At 40.4% G+C, this 23,444-nt stretch overlaps 2 protein-coding genes across 10 annotated transcripts; both read right to left on the bottom strand.

Annotated features, from left to right (window-relative positions):
- Nucleotides 1–491: 491 nt before the first annotated feature.
- On the bottom strand, nt 492–9,071 carry LOC130239610 (membrane-spanning 4-domains subfamily A member 4D-like). Of its 4 annotated transcripts, none has more exons than XM_056470877.1 (7): nt 8,971–9,071; nt 8,340–8,449; nt 6,507–6,614; nt 4,965–5,021; nt 4,700–4,858; nt 3,210–3,323; nt 492–1,433 (listed from the first exon to the last, which is right to left on the bottom strand). In XM_056470877.1, exons 2-7 carry the CDS (start codon nt 8,445–8,447, stop codon nt 1,395–1,397), a joined length of 585 nt encoding a protein of 194 aa, XP_056326852.1. In that variant the 5' UTR covers nt 8,448–8,449; nt 8,971–9,071; the 3' UTR covers nt 492–1,394. The 4 variants fall into 4 exon arrangements, with proteins under 4 accessions (XP_056326852.1, XP_056326853.1, XP_056326855.1 ...); XM_056470878.1 differs by having other exon boundaries at nt 8,340–8,471; nt 8,971–8,987; XM_056470880.1 differs by lacking the exons at nt 6,507–6,614; nt 8,971–9,071 and having other exon boundaries at nt 8,340–8,753.
- Nucleotides 9,072–10,891: 1,820 nt separating this feature from the next.
- On the bottom strand, nt 10,892–23,444 carry si:ch1073-291c23.2 (uncharacterized protein LOC799862 homolog). Of its 6 annotated transcripts, none has more exons than XM_056470710.1 (8): nt 23,421–23,444; nt 21,127–21,236; nt 17,987–18,085; nt 16,115–16,228; nt 14,144–14,200; nt 13,831–13,989; nt 13,407–13,520; nt 10,892–11,373 (listed from the first exon to the last, which is right to left on the bottom strand). In XM_056470710.1, exons 2-8 carry the CDS (start codon nt 21,232–21,234, stop codon nt 11,335–11,337), a joined length of 690 nt encoding a protein of 229 aa, XP_056326685.1. In that variant the 5' UTR covers nt 21,235–21,236; nt 23,421–23,444; the 3' UTR covers nt 10,892–11,334. The 6 variants fall into 6 exon arrangements, with proteins under 6 accessions (XP_056326685.1, XP_056326683.1, XP_056326689.1 ...); XM_056470708.1 differs by lacking the exon at nt 23,421–23,444 and adding an exon at nt 22,069–22,174; XM_056470714.1 differs by lacking the exons at nt 21,127–21,236; nt 23,421–23,444 and adding an exon at nt 18,453–20,646.

The following is a 23,444-nucleotide window of genomic DNA, read 5'->3' as shown; positions in this document are numbered from 1 at the left end:
GAAGAGAAGTGTTTAGCTATACCTGTTGCAGCTTATATAATAAGATTACGCTCATGACTACAGTATATCCTGACAAAAGCTTCAGCAAATATTGCAAGGAGAACATCTGAAGTCAACACCAGCTAAATAAATGCTTCAGGTTTTGATGGTGAGTTTAATTGTATTATCTGATGTTCACAAATGGAGCCTTATTGTACAGCGTTGACAAGGAATAGGTCTGATGAACATTGTTATTTAGATCATGTCAGTGTGGTGATGTCATTGGCTCATGAACATCTCCTGCTTGTTATTAAGCTATAACTGTAGCACGAGGCAATTCAATCATAACTTAATGTTAAATCAGCTCTCAAAGTATCATTCATCAAAATGTGGCTCTTTTTGGATTCTCGAAGGCTTTAGAAATTAAAAATGTACAGTAGGAGATATGTTGGGACTGTTGTTTTTGTTTACCTCCCTCAAAATGGTCTATATCTGTATGCTGACACTGGAGGTAGTTCCAAAAGCAGCTTTATTATATAAGGGATGGTCGCAGAGGCAAGGGTAAACAGGAGCACTGGCAACAACAGGGAAAATCCTGAGTGTCAGGCCAGGCAGAAAACAGCACGAAAGAGGATGCTCCAGACTCAAAACAGATGGGGAAATGCTTTGAAATGCTCTTTAACAATAATGAGGAATGGGTGTGCATGAGAACGGAGTTTATATGGTGAGAGTCATCAGTGAAAATGATCTTCAGCGGTGTGTTGCTGTGGTCACACTAGAGTTTGACCTTGCAAATCTGTTGTACTGCGCTGCGAACAGAGGCGGGATTAAACAAGATGATTAGACATTTAAAAAGCAAGTGATTGGTCCATATTTGACATTTCTGTCCAGAGAGGGTTCAACAAGCTTAAACTTTCTAATGCAGTGAACTGCAAAACGTGTCGCACGAGCTTGTGTTTTTGGTCTGTCGCATTCACATGTGTATGAATGGAAGTCTATGAGGAGAAAAGTCCAGCGTGAGCGCGGCTTAAGTGTGTGTGTCCTGTGTGGATGATTCACAGCTGTAGCAGGTGTTGATTGGCACAAAGCATCATGGTAGTTGTAGTCCAAGTAAGTAACAGGTAGCATATAAAGATAGCTTTGAAACATAAGTACCCTGGAGTGCCCTGTAATAACTTTAGTGGGCACTTAACACTAATAAATGATCTGCTATAATTGGCTGATTATTCAAGTGTGGCAGTAGCTTTCACTTCCTCCACTTTAGACTCTTAGTGACACCTAGTGGCCGCATGACAACAGTGTGCATCAATCCACATAACTCCAGCTGATTCTGACTGAATGACTCTGCACAGATGTCAGATCTTCTCCACACTGCTGAAGCTGATGTTCAGGATATTCAGATGATCTTGGTCTCTTCACTCCGCTGACGGCAGATTCCGCATCACAACAACAGCCTGCAGAGATCAGGACAGACATCAGACACAAACATGGGAAAGAACACAGTAGTGGAGTATAGTAAACACTGTAGTGGAGTATAGTAAACACTGTAGTGGAGTATAGTAAATACTGTAGTGGAGTATAGTAAACACTGTAGTGGAGTATAGTAAACACTGTAGTGGAGTATAGTAAACACTGTAGTGGAGTATAGTAAACACTGTAGTGGAGTATAGTAAACACTGTAGTGGAGTATAGTAAACACTGTAGTGGAGTATAGTAAACACTGTAGTGGAGTATAGTAAACACTGTAGTGGAGTATAGTAAACACTGTAGTGTAGTATAGTAAACACTGTAGTGGAGTATAGTAAACACTGTAGTGGAGTATAGTAAACACTGTAGTGGAGTATAGTAAACACTGTAGTGGAGTATAGTAAACACTGTAGTGGAGTATAGTAAACACTGTAGTGGAGTATAGTAAACACTGTAGTGGAGTATAGTAAACACTGTAGTGGAGTATAGTAAACACTGTAGTGGAGTATAGTAAACACTGTAGTGGAGTATAGTAAACACTGTAGTGGAGTATAGTAAACACTGTAGTGGAGTATAGTAAATACTGTAGTGGAGTATAGTAAACACTGTAGTGGAGTATAGTAAACACTGTAGTGGAGTATAGTAAACACTGTAGTGGAGTATAGTAAACACTGTAGTGGAGTATAGTAAACACTGTAGTAGAGTATAGTAAACACTGTAGTGGAGTATAGTAAACACTGTAGTGGAGTATAGTAAACACTGTAGTAGAGTATAGTAAACACTGTAGTGGAGTATAGTAAACACTGTAGTGGAGTATAGTAAACACTGTAGTGGAGTATAGTAAACACTGTAGTGGAGTATAGTAAACACTGTAGGGGAGTATAGTAAACACTGTAGTGGAGTATAGTAAACACTGTAGGGGAGTATAGTAAACACTGTAGGGGAGTATAGTAAACACTGTAGTGGAGTATAGTAAACACTGTAGTGGAGTATAGTAAACACTGTAGTGGAGTATAGTAAACACTGTAGTGTAGTATAGTAAACACTGTAGTGGAGTATAGTAAACACTGTAGTGTAGTATAGTAAACACTGTAGTGTAGTATAGTAAACACTGTAGTGGAGTATAGTAAACACTGTAGTGGAGTATAGTAAACACTGTAGTGGAGTATAGTAAACACTGTAGTGGAGTATAGTAAACACTGTAGTGGAGTATAGTAAACACTGTAGTGGAGTATAGTAAACACTGTAGTGGAGTATAGTAAACACTGTAGTGGAGTATAGTAAACACTGTAGTGAAGTATAGTAAACACTGTAGTGGAGTATAGTAAACACTGTAGTGGAGTATAGTAAACACTGTAGTGAAGTATAGTAAACACTGTAGTGGAGTATAGTAAACACTGTAGTGGAGTATAGTAAATACTGTAGTGTTCTTCAGCCATACTGTAGTATAGTACTTGAGTTCATCAGTCGTGGTGATTCTACAGTTGCTATGGGAACACAACTACTATAGTAATATAACAATGTGTATTTTCCACAAGCAGAGGGTATATTATACTACATTCCACCACAGTTTACTGTAGTAAATCTGTACTGCAGTATTATTACAGTTGATCAGTTCACTATAGTTAACACTACAGTATGCTGGAGCATTTATTAACAAAGAGTTGTAGATACCATAACATATAGGCTACAGTATAATAGACTTGACTATATTAGGTGTTAATAATGGAGATGTGGTAAACAGTGTAGATGAATGCTCTGACCTGAGTGTTGCTGGAGCGCAGTCCTGCTCTGGCGAAACACGTCATGATGATCAGCAGAGCTCCTCCTATTAAACTGTGACACAGAAACACACAGCCCATCGCCTCAACAGCACTCTGTGGGAAACAGACACTAATAGAGTTGAACATGGATGATTAAACATGCACATGCATTAACACTCATTTGTGCTATTATCCTTATACACAGTCGAGGGCAAAATTCTAAGAACATAATGTTATTTCAATGTCAAATGTAGATTATTTAGCTTGTTTTTAGGAGAAACTCACTTCATTTTGGCTCAATATTTCTGAAAACAAGTCTATATTTATTTACTTGTCCAAATAGTCCAAATATCTTAAAAACTCTTTAATTAAGAAGCATTTTCTAGACAAGACAAAACCTCTAAGAAAGAAAAGCATTTCTCCAGTCTTCCTGTTATGGGTAACATTTTAATTGAAGGTTTGTTCTTAAGACAGTCATGACACTGTTTAATCATGCATGCATGCTTTTAACAACTGTTATTAAGTGTCATTTGATTAGTTATGTCATTTTAAATGCAAAGATGACATGGTTTGAGTTGTGTTTTGCAGTGTTGTAGACTATTACACAGAGCACTGTGCACAAGAACAGCCCGATATAGGAACAGATTCTTCCCTCGGGCAATCCATCTCATGAACACTTGATGATAGTAATTGTGAAACAAACATCACTACTTGCTTTTTTAAGTGAAAATAATCTATAAACTAACTTCGAGAGGTTCACGTGCACATGATTGATCACAGCTGGTCCCGCATCAGCTCATGACTGATTCTCCAATCAGATGATTACTAACACACTATAAATAACCAGAGTTTTCTTATCTCAATATCTCCGTCTTGAAGAATCTCCCTTACCCACCCCTACTCCTCCTCCTTTCCAGATGGATGACATACTAAAGCCCCTACTGAACCAGTTGACATTTCTGTGTGGAGTTTGCTCGTTCTCCCCGTGCTCGCGTGGGTTTTCCCCGGGTTCTCTGGTTTCCTTCCACAATCCAAAAACACGCAACCTAAGTAAATTAAACATACCAAATTGACACCATAACCAAGCTCTTAGCAAGCGTACATCTCTCCTCAGCCATCCCTATATCTGTCATTAGCCAGAAATAAGCCGGGGGGGAGTTCATCGAGATCTACCTGAGCTTCTGTTGCACTGTAGAAGCTCTGTCATCAAAACAAATTCCTCATATGTGAACATACCTGCAAATAAAGCTCTTTCTGATTCTATTATATACTGTAATCATGGCAAACACACAAACAAATAGTTTTTAGAAACGAGTCATTACAAATATGATGCTTCAATATTAATATATATATATATATAAATATTGAGAATCTTCTGTTAAACAGCACTTGGGAAATATTAAACTTTAACAGGAGGCTGGGTGATTTTGCCTTCAGTTGTACATTATAATCACTGTTTATCATTGGAAAGAGAGAAATAAAGCCCTTACATAATGTTGTGTCATGTAGAGCAGCTCCGTCTCGGTCCTGTTGTGTGTTTGGCGGAACCAAAGCATCCAACGGTTGTGGGAGATGTGTTGGCTGATGTTCAACACCGCAAAGATGACTCCAAACGTGGAGACGATGCTCAGAGCCAGACTGGCTGTAATCTGCAACACAGAAGAGTCAGGGATATAATCTGCACATTCACTACACTGATGAAGTTACTGAAGAGTCTCTCAGTGAAACACAACGAGTTCACTAATACACACTCACCATCTTTTTGGAGGGGTTGCGTTCAGATAGGATGTACAGAAGGCCACAGATACAGAACTGCACAAGAGACATTCATTAGTAATAATAATAATAATAATAATAATAAATACACTGGCTTGGTATTTTTTAAAAGTATTTTATTTTGATATTAAAGATCTTTGGAGCAGGGTTGCCAGGTCTGCATTTGTCTGTGGTGTATTTTTAACCTCTTGTCATGGGTTGTTTTTTATTCCATGTGTTAATGATTTGACATGCTGCATTTGTTTGTCTGCAGTGTAATATTGTCATATTTGACCCATATTTTAACTCTACAATGATCAAAATATTGTGTTAGGTTGATGCAAATGAGTAAGCTCCCGTTTGTGTGGTGCAGGGGCGTCTAGAGGTGTGTGTGTGTGTGTGTTTGTTTGTTTGTGTGTGCATGTTTTTGTGTGTCTGTCTTTTTTTGTTTGTTTGTGTGTGTTTGTGTGTGTGTATTTCTGTATGTAAGTGTGTATGTGGTTGGCATTGTGTCTCAGTGGTTATCACTGTGGCCTCACAGCAAGAAGGTCCCTGGTTTGAGTCCCGGCTGGGTCAGTGTGTGTTTCTGTGTGGAGTTTGCATGTTCTCCCCGTGTTGGTGTGGGTTTCCTCCGGGTGCTCCGGTTTCCCCCACAGTCCAAACACATGCGCTATAGGGGAATTGATCAACTAAACTGGCCATAGTGTATGAGTGTGTGTGTGTGTGTGTGTGAGAGAATGAGTATGTATGGGTGTTTCCCAGTACTGGGTTGCAGCTGGAAGGGCATCCTCTGTGTAAAACATATGCTGGAATAGTTTGTGGCTCATTCCCCTGTGGCGACCCCTTATAAATAAAGGAACTAAGCTGAAGGAAAATGAATGAATGAATGAGTGAGTGTGTGTATGTGTGTGTCAGTAGTTTTTGTGGTGTAAAAATGATTGTGGGTCAAAATTAACCCAGCTTTGTACCCTAAACATGTTCAGCCTTCATTAAAACATGAAAATAGTTAATATGTTCTAATACTGGAGTCATTATGGACCCTTAAATCAGCAGAATCAACAGCACAGTTAAGCTGATTGCTCTTATGATTACAGAATTATTATAATGTAGTCATTTTCAGACATGTCTAATGCATACAGTGAGTTTACAAATGGCTGGTGGCATATTATTGGGCTAGTTTTGCCACTGGCTTGCATGGTTCAGGATCTGTAGAGCTGCGCATGGTTGGATTTGCTCTTCAGTATTTGGACTCTCAGTAGTGATTATTAAACCACACTGAACTGAGCTCAACTGAACTGAACTTAAACACTACAAACTGAACTACACTGTTCCTATTTACTGTGACCTTTTATGTGAAGCTGCTTTGACACAATCTACATTGCATAAGCGCTATACAAATAAAGGGGAATTGAATTGAATTGAATTGAATTGAATAGATTTGGTTTCTCCATTGGTTTAGTTTTGTCGTGAAAATCTGGCAACCCTGCTCTCGAGGCAGATCCAGTCAGTATAATGAGAGATGATCAGCAGAGATGAACACACCAGAACACCGAGAAAGAAGGGGCTGAACTGATCCGTCATCATGTCTTTGGGTGTGGTCATGGGGATCCCGAACATGAACAAACACACCCCCATCATCACCAGCATAACCTTACACATACACACACACACACCGTGAGTACTACATGTGTGAGGAGGATCTTCATTAGTATATACACAAACACAACCCCAAATCAGGAAAGGTTGTGATAAACAGACAGCAGTGATCTCCAGACTCTGACTGTGTTTGATCAGACGATATGAACACACAATATCTGCTGTTCATCTGTAAATCTCCATCCTCTCCTGTCATTCAGAGCTGCAGCACAGGCCAGAAAAAGAGACAGGAGCAGTTCAGGGCAGTGATCAGGTGACTTGCTGAATAATGATGTAATGTGACACAGGTGATGTCCACAGGTGAGTGTGATTATGAAGGTCTAGTCCTTTAGGAGCAGAGATGGGCCGAGGATCTCCAGTCTGACCACAGATACGAGAGGAAATGAGTGAAGTGTGTAAACACAATGTTCCTCAGAGAAAGAGAGGAAGACATGTGGATATTTCACCTTCATCAGTGCAGAACATCATTACAGATTGAAGAATCTGGAGGAGTTTCAGTGCGTAAAGGACAAGAGCGCAAGCCTAAGCTGAACAACCGTGACCTCCGACCCCTCAGGGGGCGCTGCATCAAGAATCCTCATTCATCTATAAGCCAGATCAGCACACGGGCTCAGGACTACTGCGGTAAACCTTTGACAAGTACCACAATACAGGGTCACATCCACAAACGCCAGTCAAAACTGTACTGTGCCAAAAGGAAGCCCTATGTTAACAGTGTCCAGAAGCGCTTCTCTGGGCTGAGAGGCTCCTGGGATGGAGCATCACACAGTGGAGACGTGTACTGTGCTCAGATGAAGCAGTGTTTCAGGTGCTTTAGGGAGAAATGGACGCCGTGTGCTCCAGACCAGAGAAGAAGAGGATCATCCAGACTGTCACCAGCAGCATGTCCAGTAGCCAGGGTCCGTCATGGTCTGGGGTTGTGTCAGTGCTCTTGTTAAAGGTAACCTGCTCTTCTGTGATGCTCCATTAATGCTGAACAGCACAGAGAGATTCTGGAGCTCAAGATGCTGCCTTCTTCTCCAGAGACGCCCATGCAGAGTTCAACAAGGCAATGCAGAACCACATTCAGCACACATTACAAAGAGGATACAGGTACTGGAGTGGCCTGCCTGCAGTCCCGACCTGTCTCCAATAGAGAGTGTGTGGCAGTGAAGACCCCGTACTGTTGCCCACCGTAAGACTTGTTTGCAGGAAGTAAGGGACAGAATTACCCCTGAACACTTCCTCACTCGCTGTCTTCAGTGCCTAAACGCCTGTAAGTGTTGAGCAGCAGCAGCAGCAGCAGTGTAGTAAACGCTTCACTGTTTTAGCGTTTTTAATGTGTTGCAGGAACCAAAATTGGAATAGTGCTTATTTTGACAAAATAAAATAAAATAAAAACATCAAGAATAAAAATGATGAGAAACACATTAAATAATGTTTGTACTGTCTGCAATGAAACACAAGTCAAAGTAAATATAGAAATCACTTCTTTCTTTTTTTATTTGCATTTTCTGTTCTGTCCATTTGTCTGATTCGGGGCTGTAATTTAAAGTAATGCATTAATTTACTAGTTACTGAAAATAATATTATTACGTAACTCCCAACCCCAACACTGTAACTGTATGAAACTAAAAATAATCACATTAACTTTTCAGCGGAGGTTTATCAGTGGCTGAAAAACACTGTGCATGAAGCTCATGTTTCTATACAGTGTCAGTGTGTGTGAAGGCTTCTCACTCCGATACTCTTGGGTTGTCCTCTGAGGAAGCGGTGCACAGGTTTATTTCCTCCTGTCACAGTGCTGATGGGCTCTGATGCGCTCGCTGATGCTCCGTCCTCACCCATCACTGCACAACACACACAGACACACTGCACAAATGCTTTTCCTCCTCAGAGTTGGTTTCTTATTTCTAGTCCAAATATCGTAAAGTTCTTCAATCGAGAAGCATTTTATAAACACGCAAAATAATCTTGTTTATTCTTTTGATATACGATTTCTCTTCCTCCATTGGCTGATTATTTTGCTTGTTTTAATGAAAAACTCCTCATTTTGACTCATTATTTCTGAAAATAAGACTATAATTTGTGCTTTTTTAGAACTTTTAGATATTTGGACTAGAAACAAGACACAAACTCTAGTAAGAAAAGCTTTTGTTGCAGTGTAAACACATTAAACATGCAGGAACACTACATAAACACTGAAGCATTAACACTGAGAGCTTCATCACTGCGCACTACATTCATACAGCCTGCATCAACTCTTTTTCTACATAACTGTAAAATAAAGTATTTCTGTAAGCCTAGACAATCACCCATCCATAGTTATCACCAAACTAATCATCGCATGAAAGCTCAGCTTGTGAAATACCTGTGTGTGTCTGTGTCAGAAGCAGCGAGAAGAAAACAACAGAGTCTGAGCAGAGAACGGAAAGAGAAACAGGAGAAGAACAGAGGGAGGGAGAGAGGGATGGGCTTCACTACAGGATGTTGGAGAGAACAAAACAACTTCAGCAAGAGCTCAGAGAAACACACTTCAGCTTCCAGAAAACATCCAGTAGAGAGAGTGTGTGTGTGTGTGTGTGTGTGTGTGTGTAGAGAAAGCAGATGAGGATTGTGCCAGAGAGACAGAAACTGAGAGAGAACAGAAGAAACAAGCACAGAAAACAGCTGCTCTCAATAACTGCAGCCAGATCAGGAGAGTGCTCGGAATGTGTCTCAATCAGCTCCCTTGTTCACTAGTGAGTGCACTAGAAAACAAATGCTTTTCTTACAGTTTTTGTCTTGTTTCTAGTCCAAATGTCTTTAAAGAAATTAAATCAGGAAGCATTTACTAGAGAAGCAACACATGTAGTCTTGTTTTGAGAAATATTGAGTTTCCTGAAAACAGTCTGAATAATCTGCCGATAAGAGAAGCAGAATAACCTAGTTTTTCCTTTTGACATAAGAATATTTTTAGCCCTCTGACAGATTATTTAGCTTGTTTTAAGGGAAAACTCACTGAAATCGACTCATTATTTCTGAACACAAAGCTGTATTGTTACTTGTCTAGAAATGCTTCTCAATTGAAGAATTGTTTGAAACAAGAAACAAGATAAAAACTCTAAGAAAAGCATTTTATTTTTGCAGAGTGTGTCTCAATTAGCTCACTTGTTCACTAGTGAGTACTGATGAGGGAGTCAGCTATTCAGTGCTGTCTCAATCTCAAAATTCTTCCAAAGAAGCATTAACTTTAACACACTGAAGCTGCGCTCACACTGCTCTGTTCTCCCCAGTCATACGCATATGAATGTGTCAGACCAGAAACGCAAGCTTGTGCAATTCAGCGATTGCTCCATGTTTTAAATTTCTGTCCAGAGAGCTCATGTTTTGATCCTCGATTGGTCTCGCGCAGTCAGGTGATGTGAGTTCGCAGGTCAGAGTTCACCAAGCTTGAACTTTGCAACGCAGCGAACTGCGAAACTAGTGGCGCGAGCTTGTGTTTCTGCTATGAATGGAAGTCTATGGGGAGAAGAGTGCAGTGTGAGCGCAGCTTTACTAGGCATTCTAGAAACACACTTGCAGGTGTGTTGAGGCGAGTTGGAGCTAAACTCAGCAGGACACTGCCCCTTCAGGACGAGTTTGGACACCCCTGAGTTAGAGGAACTGTATTCTCAATCCAGGGTAATAATGAAGAAACTTTACTCGTATGATATTAAACAACCGGGAACTGTTTACATCTGCTGCGTATTATCTTTGTGAGAATTATATAATCCCCATAGTGATACTGTAGTGTTCACAATCATTTGATCCTTTATTCCATAAACACACACACACACACACACACACGTGCTCTGCATGCATTAACAGGTTTCTTATTAATACACAGAATGGTTTATATTTGTATAAAATCATCAGACATTTGATCAACACACATATATTCATCCTGTGTGTCTAAAGCATTTCTGAATATGAATATGTATGATCTGAGAGTGTGTTGGTGTTTTAATGCCTGCACAGGAGACAATATTAATCAACACTTTACATTAAGCTCTCTTTTGTTAGTGTGTGAACTAAAATCAACATGAATCCGGCAATGTACTCACTGATCAATGTTGGTTCATAAATTGTTAGTTCCTATTATATTTGGTTAATCAGTTTACAGATCCTAATGAAAGTTTATGTTGCTATATGAAGGTAAATGCTGGAATTTAAGATGATCTAAAATCAATAAATGATATAAAAGAAGTGTAATGTTAATAAATATTTGGTTAAATAATATTCATACGTGCAAATTCAGAATAATGTGATACATAAAGTGTGTGTGTGTGTGTGTGTGTGCGTACATGTGTGTGTGTGTGTGTGTGTATTCTTTACATTGCGAGAACCAAATGTCCCCACAAGTATACCAGTAATATTTGACCTTGTGGGGACATCTGTTGGTCTGCATGAGGAAAATGGCTCCTAAATCAGACAAAATGAAGTCTTTTGAAAATGTGAAAGTGCAGAATGTTTGCCGTGAGGGTCGTGTTTGCTTTGCTTTTCATTCTGAATGAACACTGATGTGTGGTTTATATTGTTGGTGGAAACACTAGTACTCTATACAACACAGAGATATAAGGCAGTTTGATATACTGTAGATGTGCATCAAGGAGACAATGAGAGCTGATTCTGACTGAATGACTCTGCACAGATGTCAGATCTTCTCCACACTGCTGAAGCTGATGTTCAGGATATTCAGATGATCTTGGTCTCTTCACTCCGCTGACGGCAGATTCCGCATCACAACAACAGCCTGCAGAGATCAGGACAGACATCAGGCACAAACATGGGAAAGAACACTGTAGTGGAGTATAGTAAACACTGTAGTGGAGTATAGTAAACACTGTAGCGGAGTATAGTAAACACTGTAGTGGAGTATAGTAAACACTGTAGTGGAGTATAGTAAACACTGTAGTGGAGTATAGTAAACACTGTAGTGGAGTATAGTAAATACTGTAGTGGAGTATAGTAAATACTGTAGTGGAGTATAGTAAACACTGTAGTGGAGTATAGTAAATACTGTAGTGTAGTATAGTAAACACTGTAGTGGAGTATAGTAAATACTGTAGTGGAGTATAGTAAATACTGTAGTGGAGTATAGTAAATACTGTAGTGGAGTATAGTAAATACTGTAGTGGAGTATAGTAAATACTGTAGTGGAGTATAGTAAACACTGTAGTGGAGTATAGTAAACACTGTAGTGGAGTATAGTAAACACTGTAGTGGAGTATAGTAAACACTGTAGTGTAGTATAGTAAACACTAGTGGAGTATAGTAAACACTGTAGTGTAGTATAGTAAACACTGTAGTGTAGTATAGTAAATACTGTAGTGGAGTATAGTAAATACTGTAGTGGAGTATAGTAAACACTGTAGTGGAGTATAGTAAACACTGTAGTGGAGTATAGTAAACACTGTAGTGGAGTATAGTAAATACTGTAGTGGAGTATAGTAAACACTGTAGTGGAGTATAGTAAACACTGTAGTGGAGTATAGTAAACACTGTAGTGTAGTTTAGTAAACACTGTAGTGGAGTATAGTAAACACTGTAGTGGAGTATAGTAAACACTGTAGTGGAGTATAGTAAACACTGTAGTGGAGTATAGTAAACACTGTAGTGGAGTATAGTAAACACTGTAGTGGAGTATAGTAAACACTGTAGTGTAGTATAGTAAACACTGTAGTGGAGTATAGTAAACACTGTAGTGTAGTATAGTAAACACTGTAGTGGAGTATAGTAAACACTGTAGTGGAGTATAGTAAACACTGTAGTGGAGTATAGTAAACACTGTAGTGGAGTATAGTAAACACTGTAGTGGAGTATAGTAAACACTGTAGTGGAGTATAGTAAACACTGTAGTGTAGTATAGTAAACACTGTAGTGGAGTATAGTAAACACTGTAGTGTTCTTCAGCCATACTGTAGTATAGTACTTGACTTCATCAGTTGTGGTGATTCTACAGTTACTATCATTCATTCATTTTCTTCCGCTTATCCGGGGACGGGTTGCCCCAGACTTCCCTCTCCCCAGACACTTCCTCCAGCTCCTCCAGGGGGATCCTGAGGTGTTCCCAGCTGAGAGACATAGTATCAGGGACATGTCTGGAACACCTCCCTAGGTAGGCATCCAAGAGGCATCCATATCAGATGCCCGAGCCACCTTAGCTGGCTTCTCTGGATGTGGAGGAGCAGCGGCTCTACTCAGAGCTCCTCACCCTGTCTATAAGGGTGCGCCCTGCTACCCTGCTGAGGACAGTCATTTCGGCCAGTTGTATCCGAGGAGTGCAGATTGACCGGTTATTTGAGAGTTTTGCCAAGCGCATTACTGCTGCACTGATCCGCCGGTCAATCTCACACTCCATCATTCCCTCACTGATGAACAAAACCCCAAGATACTTCAACTCCTTCACCTGGGGAAGGACTTTCCTCCAACCTGGAGATGGCAAGCCACCGTTTTTCTGGTGGAGCACCCAGGGGTGTAGTGGACCTTTTAAAAGAGGAGGAGGGGGGCAGCTTTATCAAATCCAAAAGTTTACATTCCTAATCACCTGTTTGTGTATGGTCTGGCTCTAAAAGTGAAGGGGGATGCATCCCCACCGTCCCTCCCGATTGCTACGCCCCTGGGAGCACCATGGCCTCGAGTTTGGAAGTGCTGATTCTCATCCCGGCCATAGTGCGTCCCATAGTCCCAATAGTCCCATAGAGCGATCTGATAATTTACTGTCTTAAAATGAATTGCTTGATGTTCCTGTCATTAGCTAAGAATGTAAAAGAATGAGGATCTGACCTGAGTGTTGCTGGAGCGCAGTGCTGCTCTGGCGAAACACGTCATGATGATCAGCAGAGCTCCTCCTATTAAACTGTGACACAGAAACACACACTCCATCGCCACAATGGCACTCTAAAGGAAACAGACATGAGAGTTTGTGCACATATACTGAATTATTAAATCTAAACATGCTTCATCACTCACTGCTTGAAGATTCAGGGTTTGGTCTTTGTCTTGTTTCTTATTGTCAGAAATAATGAGTCAAAATTACTTCTTAATAAGATAATTGTCCTTCCCCCATTGGCAGATTAATTAGCTTGTTTTAAAGAAAAACTCGCTTAAATTTGAGTATTTTTAGATATTTGCACTAGAAACAAGACAAAAAGTAAGAAAAGCATATGTTGAAAGCAAAACAAATGAATAAATAAGTCAAAATCCTCACATAATGTTGTGTCAGATATAAGTAGTCAGCCTCTGTCATATTGTTATGGGTATGATAGTCATCGTAACGTTCAATCGTGACCATAGATTTGATGAAGTCCATACAAGCGCTGACCACTCCAATGGTGGAGATGATACTCAGAGCAAGACTGGCTGTAATCTGTGCTCAATCAGAACACACACACACACGCACGCACGCACACACACACACACACACACACACACACACACACACACACACACAAAGTTGCACTTTGATTCCATAAGGAAAACATTTACCTGATATCTCAATGATGGATAAAACAGACACTCACCATCTTCTTGGAGGGGTTGCGTTCAGACAGTATGTACAGAATGCCACAGATACAGAACTGCACAAGAGACAAGATGTTTAATAATTAAATACCATCAAATCCTCAGTCTAATGTGAACAGTGTGTGAAGACTTCACAGAACAGCAATGTAAAACCCTGCTATTTCTTAAGATCTGAGCTTTTTACATTGAAAGTTTGTGAGATGTCTGCATTTTAAACAGTGTTGTGAGCTAACTGGCATTTCTTCTGTAATGACAAGCTTTAAAATAGATTAATTTCAACCCAGGCTCATTCTGAAAACGTAGTCCTGAGGACGTTTCTGGAGACCGCGAATTATGTAGCCGGAGGTACGTATGGCTGCATTTTGTTTTTTAGGCGAACGCTGCAGGGCGGTATGATGCCGTTCCTTTTAGCGCTCGCCGGCTGACCGCTTGCCTTCGTGTGGAGGGCTTTCCCGCTGCAACCAGTTTGTTCGGTTAGCTCGTCCTGTACGTCGGCGGACTCGAGACGCAGAGAGGAGCCGACCACGACGATGACGACGAGCGGGTTCGAGTCCGGGGAAGAGCGGTTCCAGAAATCAGGTAAGACTGAAACAGAATCCAAGAAATAAAGCGAAGAGGTTCATAACAGGGTGAGAGTGTGGTAAAATCCGAAAACGTGGTAAAAAAATAAAAATTAATAAAATAAAAAATAATTCGGACAAGAGCTTTTCTTAAATTGTTGGGCGGGTCAATTGGTAAAATTGGTTGGGTTCGGGGAAGGAGCCGGTCGCCCAGTCAATCATTCAGCCAGTCGGAAAGACAGACGTTCGTTCGACAGCAGCCTCTGATGGGTTCACGCGAGAACAGCGCGGGCGCGAACGGCACTCGCGGGAGAAGTCTGAGAAGCCAAAAAGGCGCACACAGCGGCCTCTCACGGATTCGCGAAAACCAAAAACTGCAAAAATACGTACATCCCGGGACATATTTCGCGGTCCCCAGAAACATCCTCGGGACTACGTTTTCAGAATGAGCCTGGGTTGATTAAATTATTGCCATAAGTATAGACTATGTTTTTGGCTTGTTTCCACTAAGCGTTATGGTTCAGTACAGTACAGTGCGCTATACATTTAATTTAGTTTCCACTGCCAAAAGTACCAAGATAGCAAACTGCACTGTCCCGCTTTTTTGAGACCCTTTCACAAGGGTATCTGTCACAACAGTACGGTATTGAAAATATGAGCTAGATTCACCAACACTGACTGGTTTACAAAAAATCATCACAAAATCAGAACACAAACACAGAAAGCTTCACTTTCAAATAAATAACCCAACACAACATATGGGCGGCACGGTGGCTCAGTGGGTAGCACTGTCGCCTCACAACAAGATAGGCGCTGGTTCGAGTCTTAGCTGGGTCAGTGTGTGTTTCTGTGTGGAGTTTGCATGTTCTCCCCGTGTTGGTGTGGGTTTCCTCCGGGTGCTCTGGTTTCCCCCACAGTCCAAACACATGCGCTATAGGGGAACTGATCAACTAAACTGGAAGGGCATCACATGCATAAAACATATGCTCGATAAGTTGGCGGTTCAATCTGCTGTGACTACCCCTGATTAATAAAGGGACTAAGCTGAAGGAAAATGTAATATGAAACACAACATTGTAGTTATCTATTGTTTTTTATTGGATTGATCACGTTGCATTGAAAATGTGTGGAAAGCATGATGCCTTCCTCATTCCCTCTCTATTTAACACACTTTATGATCATGAACATTTGAAATAATGAACATGAGTGTGCAAATGAAAAGCTATGTGAACAGTATAGTCTTCTTCTTCGTGTGATAATGGCAACTTTCTGTCAAACCTCATGCCTACCAAGTAAAGTTGAAATGCAATCCTCATATATAGTCTCATCTAAGACCAGTGATGTCTTTTAACTTACTCGTTACAATGTTTAGAGGAAAATCTAACTAAAGAGAGATGCAAATAAACATACCAGAATCCCGAGCCAGAAGGGGCTGAACGTATCTGCGGAAGTCATCATGTCTGTTTGCACAGTCATGGGGATTCCAAACATGAACAGAGCCACACCCATCATAGTCATCACAACCTTACACAGGATATAAACATATATGAAACATCTCCTAGAAGACTGCTTCTCAATCATAATAGTTATGTTAATCAGTAATAGGATGGAAACACCAGAGCACAGATGCAGAGGTCTGTCATAAAACTGTAGATTGTGCACTGTCATTACCTCAAGCAAGTATTGAGAAGCGTGAACAGAGGGTCGGCAGTGTCCACAAAAAATCTAGCTCATGCTGTGCGGTTTGTAATAACGATTATAAACTGTAGCTTGTCAGACTGTACAAATGTGGTCACGCTGTAAGACATCCTCCATCTGTGACATGTTCATAAACCCTAACCCAAGTGATACCTCACAGCAAACATAAACAATCTGTAGTTTTCATTTATCTCATAACATGCCTTGATAATAAAACCAGAAAAAAACTGTCTTGACGTTTCCCCCAGGCGGTTTGTAGCTGTTGTGCTGAGTGCACCATCAGACTCTGCACTTCTTTTGGTTCTTGGATTGACGCTCATTGTAAGATGTTCACACTTCAGGCAAGAGACCAAGATAATCTGAGTTTAATTAGAGGGAAAATCTGATTGCAATGGCTATTAAAATGATGTTGGTAAACATCACAGTAATAATCAAAGACTGCAGATTTCAGCCTTTCCAAAATCATTTACAGAAGGCCACAAATCACAAAGAGTGAGCTGGGCTTAAGCCAGATACATTAGAAATGAAATGAAATGGCAGTGGAGCTGGTGGGAAGATGAATGTCCAAGGCGGGTTCTGAGGCCACGACTATGAAACATAGAGACTCTGGTACTGATGATGCTTATAGGCATTTCTATATATGTCCATGGTTCTGCTGGAAGAAATGGACAGGGCTGTGTGTACCGAAGTGCTTTAAATATGTATATGAGACAATTTCTGTTTCTGACCACTGTCAGAATGACCAAAATAGCAAACCGTACCATACCACTTACATAGAAGTGTCTAACATAACACTACAAAGGGTGGAGCTAGACTCACTGCTGAATGCTGATTGGTTTACAGAGAATCATCACACATCCAACAAGGGAAACAACAACACTGGAGGTGGCATATTTAAGCACACAGCTGAAACACGACAATGTAATAACACACTTACAGTGTGCAGCAATGGACCATGGTCAACCCGAGCTCAAGCAAAGCTTGTCATGTGTTCAAATATTCACATGCCAAGAAGAACAGACTCAGCTGTATGTCCTCCATTGTTGTTTACCGGGGTGTTTACATGTTGTGTCTAAAAGCAAGAGAGGCGCCACTTTTCTCTATTCATGTGCACTTGCTGCAAGTTTACATTTGAAAAAATGAACTTGAGATGGCCAAAGATTTGATATGTAAATGACCCGTACAGATTTCTTCTATTTCTGCAAGAATGATGTTGATCTCACCTTCCTGTTGCACACCAGACCTTTCTAGTAAGGGTAGTATTGGCAGTGGAAATGCAAGATTGTACTGTACTGTACTGAACCATTCTGCTCAGTGGAAACGAGACATTAAAGAAGATTGATTATAGAAATCAGACAACTTACAAACATGTAAACATTTATAGATTCTCAAACATCTTGGACATGATGTAGCATCCAGCTCATTTTGCTTCTGCTTAAATTGAACAGAAGTGATATTATGTTTGTGTCTTAGACATTTGTGAGTGGAAAAGTCTCACATGTAATCTATAGAACAGTGGTTTCCTTTGAATTAATTACATCTTCCAAGGCAAATCTAATAAAGGTGAGATACAAATCAACATACCGACATCCCGAGCCACATGGGGCTGATTATATATTCTTCCACAGCAATCATGGGGATTCCAAACATAAACAGACAGACACCCATCATCACCAGCGAAACCTTACACAAAACAAGCACATTTGAAACATCTCTTCAAAGACAAATGCTTCTCAATCATAATAGTTAGGTTAAACAGTCATGGATGGTAACATCAGAGCACAGATGTGAAGGTCTGTCATGAAACTGTCTTAAATCGAGTTTCATTTGGAGGAAAAATCTGATTGCAACGGCCATTAATGGGATGTTGGGGAACATGTCAAACCAATAATCAAGGACCACAAAGTTTAGCCTAAGATTACAGCAATCTTTTAGGACTAAACTGTGGCAGCAATTACATCCCCACTATGACTTTTGGTTATTTGTGAAATGCTCTGAAATAATCCGCACTGAAGCCTCTGAAAACTGTCTGATGTTACAAACCACTTACCTTGATCCTTACCTGTGATCGTCCGATGTCTACTAGCAGTAATCTTCTATAATCTTGAATATTAACAAGTGTTCAATACAGCAAGCTGTCCTCATGTCACTTCATATATCATGTGATGCAAGGCAAGGCGAGAGGCAGATTCCTGCAGTAAGAAGAACAAGAACCACAACACAACACAACACAACACAACACAACACAAAGGCAGAAACAGAAACAAGAACACTGGAATACTGCATAAACAACTGACAAAGACTGAAACAAAGGGGCTTGTAAACACTGGGACTAACATAGTAACAAGGGGTAGACACAATTAATTACAAGGACAGAAGTTGAAGAATGAAAAATTAAGTGACAAAACAGGAGCTACAGCAGTGGAATGCAAAGTAGACAATGACTGTGACTGACCATGGTGGAATCTGGGGTTCAAGGGAGCCAGGTGGAGTGGGTGGGATGATGATTGACCAAGGTGGAATCTGATGTTCGAGGTGGAGTCTGAGGTACAAGGGTGCCTGGTGAAGTGGGCGGGATGATGATGATTGACCAAGGTGGAATCTGATGTTCGAGGTGGAGTCTAAGGTACAAGGGTGCCTGGTGAAGTGGGCGGGATGATGATTGACCAAGGTGGAATCTGATGTTCGAGGTGGAATCTGAAGTTTGAGGAAGCATGGTGAAAAATGGGTGGTATAATGATTGACCAAGGTGGACTCATAGGTTTAAGGTGGAATCTGAATCTGTTAAAGGGAGCCCAGTGGAGTGGGCGGGATGATTTTGACCAAGGCGGAATCTGATGTTCGAGGTGAAATCTGAGGTGCAAGGTGGAATCTGAGGTTCGAGGTGGAATCTGAGGTGCAAGGTGGAATCTGAGGTTCAAGGTGGAGTCTGAGGTTCAAGGGAGCCTAGTGGAGCAGGCAGGATGATCACTGACCAAGGTGGAATCTGATGTTCGAGGTGAAATCTGAGGTTCAAGGTGGAATCTGAGGTTCGAGGTAGAATCTGAGGTTTAAGGTGGAGTCTGAGGTTTGAGGGAGGCCAGTGGAGTGGGCGGGATGATTTTGACCAAGGTGGAATTTGAGGTTTGAGGTGGAATCTGAGGGTTGAAGTGGAATCAAAGGTTCAAGGTGGACTCTGAGGTTTGTGGTGGACTCTGAGGTTCGTGGTGGAATCTGAGGTTCAAGGTGGAATCTGAGGTTCAAGGTGGACTCTGAGGTTTGTGGTGGACTCTGAGGTTCGTGGTGGAATCTGAGGTTCAAGGTGAAGTAGGAGGTTTGAGGGAGCCTGGTGAAACAGGCGGGATGATGACTGACCAAGGAGGAATCTGAGGTTCAAGGTGGAATTTTGGGAATGAGGGTGGCCGGTGGAACTTGGAGAAGGTGGATAATAAGGCTATGGTGGATGAATATTTAAAACCAGAGACTCTAGAGTAAGCTGGTGATGTCCTTCTCAGTGTGCGCACGGTAATGCAAAATTTAGCATGAACCATTAAATGAACTAAATAATAACAAGTAAGGAACAAGTCAAACAAATCATTTTAATGCGGCACAATGTATGTTTTTTCCTTAACTTTACTGTCACCTGAAATCATACATGCAACTCTGGGTGTGCAACCCAGAACACACAGCCTCATCCATCCCTGCCAGTGGAAACTTGGACATATATAGAAATGTCTAGGGGCAGAAGAGTGAGAAATGTTTTGTTGGTAACAAGCAATTGCACTTATCAAATAGAAAAAGTAGAATAGTGTGAATACTGCAAAGGTCATTTAGAGATAAGGAACACCTGTATTAGTTAAATTGGTCATCATGGTAACAAAATAGTGCCAGGAAATGAACCAAAGGGAATTAGGTAACAGTGCAGGAAAAATTAAGTAGGCTGATGGATTCAAAAGAAGCATTTACTGGTCGGTTCATATTAGTCTGTATTGTTCAAAATCCAACACAGGCTTATTGGGAAAATGTGCCCAGGCATACATTTTTGAGAACCAAGACATATGTGCTTGTGGATACATATGGCTGCATTTTTGTGTGTAAAATGGATGCTACGGGATGGTACTTACCTCTGTATAGACGGCTTTTGCTGTGTGACCGGTTTGCTCAGTAGCTCACCACACTTCAGTCTAGTGTCAGACATGGGAGGCAGAGCGGAGCGGGGTTTGAGTCCGGCGAACAATGGCTCCAGGAAACAGGTCAAACAAAACCTAAAAAGAATCTGTGTGATGTTGTGGTAGTAGCGTGCGGTCGTGATGGCTTCTCTTCTAGTTTACTTTCCAAAACACTATCAGTTGTGTTTAGGAAAGGGGTGTGTGGGTCAGACAACATGATTATAAAAACAAATGCACAATGATAAGCCAAACATCTCATGAACATCATGTAAAGATACGCAGAAATGTACACAGCACCCTCTGGTGGATTTAAGAGAAAGGGAACGCATGAGAAAACATACCACAGTAATGTTTTTGAGCTTGTCAAAAATGTACACAGTGGCCTCTAGTGGACTTGTGAAAATAAAAACAGAAAGAAGACACACATATTTCTCGGTTCTCAAAAATGTATCCCTGGGCACATAATTCTAATGAGCTTGGGTTGTAAAAATCTATTTCCCTGTGGAGAAACTGATGGTTTTGAATTTTCCAGAATTTTCTTTGTTTACAGTGTCAGTGTGTGTGAAGGCTTCTCACTCCGATACTCTTGGGTTGTCCTCTGAGGAAGCGGTGCACAGGTTTATTTCCTCCTGTCACAGTGCTGATGGGCTCTGATGCGCTCGCTGATGCTCCGTCCTCACCCATCACTGCACAACACACACAAACACAGCCTTTATTCAGCAGTTTACTGGAGAAAACTCAACATATGACCAGACTGCAGACAAATCACACATGCTCAATAATATTGGGATCAATATAACATTACATTAGCCTGTAAAACGCATGGTTCATTTATGCAATGTATGTACACAATTATCTTTACATTGCGTTTTTTGATATATGTCTGAATATTCATTTTATTTATGTCAAAATTAATTTTTGACTCATAAAAAGGAAATTAATTGGCTGTTTTAATAAAACTATTACATTCAGAACATGCACTTATTGTCTTCAATGCTATACACTGCATAAAAATGCTTTTCTTTCCTAGAGTTTTTGTCTAGTTTCAAGTCCAAAAATGTATAAAATAAAATAAATTAAGAAGCATTTTCAGACAAGTGTTGTTTTCTACAGAAATAATGACAAATTAAATGAGTTGCATTTCTTATAACAAGCTAAATTGATGTTCTTTCTAAACTGAAAACCAGATTATTTCGCTTGTTTTAAGGTCAAACTCACGTCATTTTGACTCATTATTTCTTTAAACAAAACAAAAGATGCTTTTTGATTTAAGAATTTCTCAATATTTGGACTTGAAACAAGACAAAAAATAAGCAAGAAAAGCATTTTGTGCAGTGTCTAAATAGAAAGCACCTAAAATCCCATAATACGCACTGTTCATCAATGCTTTAACAGCAGCCCTGAACACACTCGCTCAACGTCTACAAACTGATTAAACTAAAACATCTCATGTGTCCTGAGCACAGCTAATCGCACAGCACTGAAAGTTCAACATCAGAGCGAGAGCTTGTGAAATACCTGTGTGTGTCTGTGTCAGAGGCAGCGAGAAGAAAACAACAGAGTCTGAGCAGAGAACGGAAAGAGAAACAGGAGAAGAACAGAGGGAGGGAGAGAGGGATGGGCTTCACTACAGGATGTTGGAGGGCACAAAAGGTCAGAAAACAACTTCAGCAAGAGCTCAGAGAAACACACTTGAGCATCAAGACAGTCTCCGTGTGTGTGTGTGTGTGTGTGTGTGTGTGTGTGTGTGTGTGTGTGTTGTAGAGAAAGCAGATGAGGATTGTGCCAGAGAGACAGAAACTGAGAGAGAACAAAGAAGAAACAAGCAAAGAAAACAGCTGCTCTCAATAACTGGACGAAGAGAACTCTGGCTGCGTCTTATTCAGCTCCCTTGTTTACTAGTGAGTGCACTGGTTAGGGAGTGAAATATTTAACATGACCTCACACTAGAAAAATGCTTTTCTTACTGAGAGTTTTTGTGTTGTTTCTAGTCCAAATATGTTTTCAGAAATTAAATCAAGAAGCATTTTCTAGATCAGCACAACATATTGTGTTGATTTCAGGAATATTAAGTCAAAATTAAAGGATTTTTTCTGTTAACAACATTATTTAGCTTGTTTTAAATAAAAACTCTCTTCATTTTGACTCATTTTGACTCATTATTTCTGAACACAAGACTAAATGTTTAGCTTGTCTAGAAAATGCTTCTTGATTTAAGAGTTTTTAGATATTTAGACTAGAAACAAGACACAACTGTTCTCCATATTGTGCATCTGTTTCGAGTGTTTCAGACACTTCAGTGTGTGTGTGTGTGTGTGTGTGTGTGTGTGTGTGTGTGTGTGTGTTTTATTTCTACATATATATTCCTGCTCTTCATGTAGCTGAATGATTGATGTGCATTACATCAGAGAATAAGCATTAGCTGACAGAGACACATTCATGTAATCATAAATATCTCCTTCTAACAGCTCATCTGCAGATGTGAGGAAACTCTAATGCAGATGTGTCCTCAGTGTCAACACGGCTAAACAATCTGTTCTTACTTTGACTTTCTGTCTTGTTTCTGGTCCAAAGATCCTTAAATCAAGAAGCATTTTATAAACAACGAAAAATCTAGTGTTGTTTTCAGAAATAATAAATCAAAATTAAACGAGTTTTTCTTTGAAACCAGCAAAATAATCTGCCAATGGTGGAAGAGAAATGCGAGTAGAAACATGAGGTGATTTTCATTGCATATAATTACAAAATAAAAGTGTTGTTTTAGTCTTGGATGCATGTAAACCTACAACAGGAGACTCTAAAACAAAACCAGGAGAATTAAAATAGCATAAATCTTTCTTAGACGTGTGTTTCAGAGTTTGTGAACATACCGTCCTGTCCAGTGTAAACACCGC

Source organism: Danio aesculapii, chromosome 13 (genome assembly GCF_903798145.1).
Source record: "Danio aesculapii chromosome 13, fDanAes4.1, whole genome shotgun sequence".
Taxonomy (NCBI): domain Eukaryota; kingdom Metazoa; phylum Chordata; class Actinopteri; order Cypriniformes; family Danionidae; genus Danio; species Danio aesculapii.
This window is presented reverse-complemented; position numbering and strand designations above follow the sequence as displayed.

Coding starts and splice junctions, on each gene's coding strand:
- LOC130239610 (XM_056470877.1), bottom strand. CDS start 8,447: ATGGGTGAGGACGGAGCATCAGCGAGCGCATCAGAGCCCATCAGCACT. Junction 4,859..4,964: donor GCAACCCCTCCAAAAAGATG/GTGAGTGTGTAT, acceptor TCTGTGTTGCAG/ATTACAGCCAGTCTGGCTCT. Junction 1,434..3,209: donor TGCGCTCCAGCAACACTCAG/GTCAGAGCATTC, acceptor TGATCTCTGCAG/GCTGTTGTTGTGATGCGGAA.
- si:ch1073-291c23.2 (XM_056470710.1), bottom strand. CDS start 21,234: ATGGGTGAGGACGGAGCATCAGCGAGCGCATCAGAGCCCATCAGCACT. Junction 14,201..16,114: donor CCTTCTGGCTCGGGATTCTG/GTATGTTTATTT, acceptor TCTCTTGTGCAG/TTCTGTATCTGTGGCATTCT. Junction 11,374..13,406: donor TGCGCTCCAGCAACACTCAG/GTCAGATCCTCA, acceptor TGATCTCTGCAG/GCTGTTGTTGTGATGCGGAA.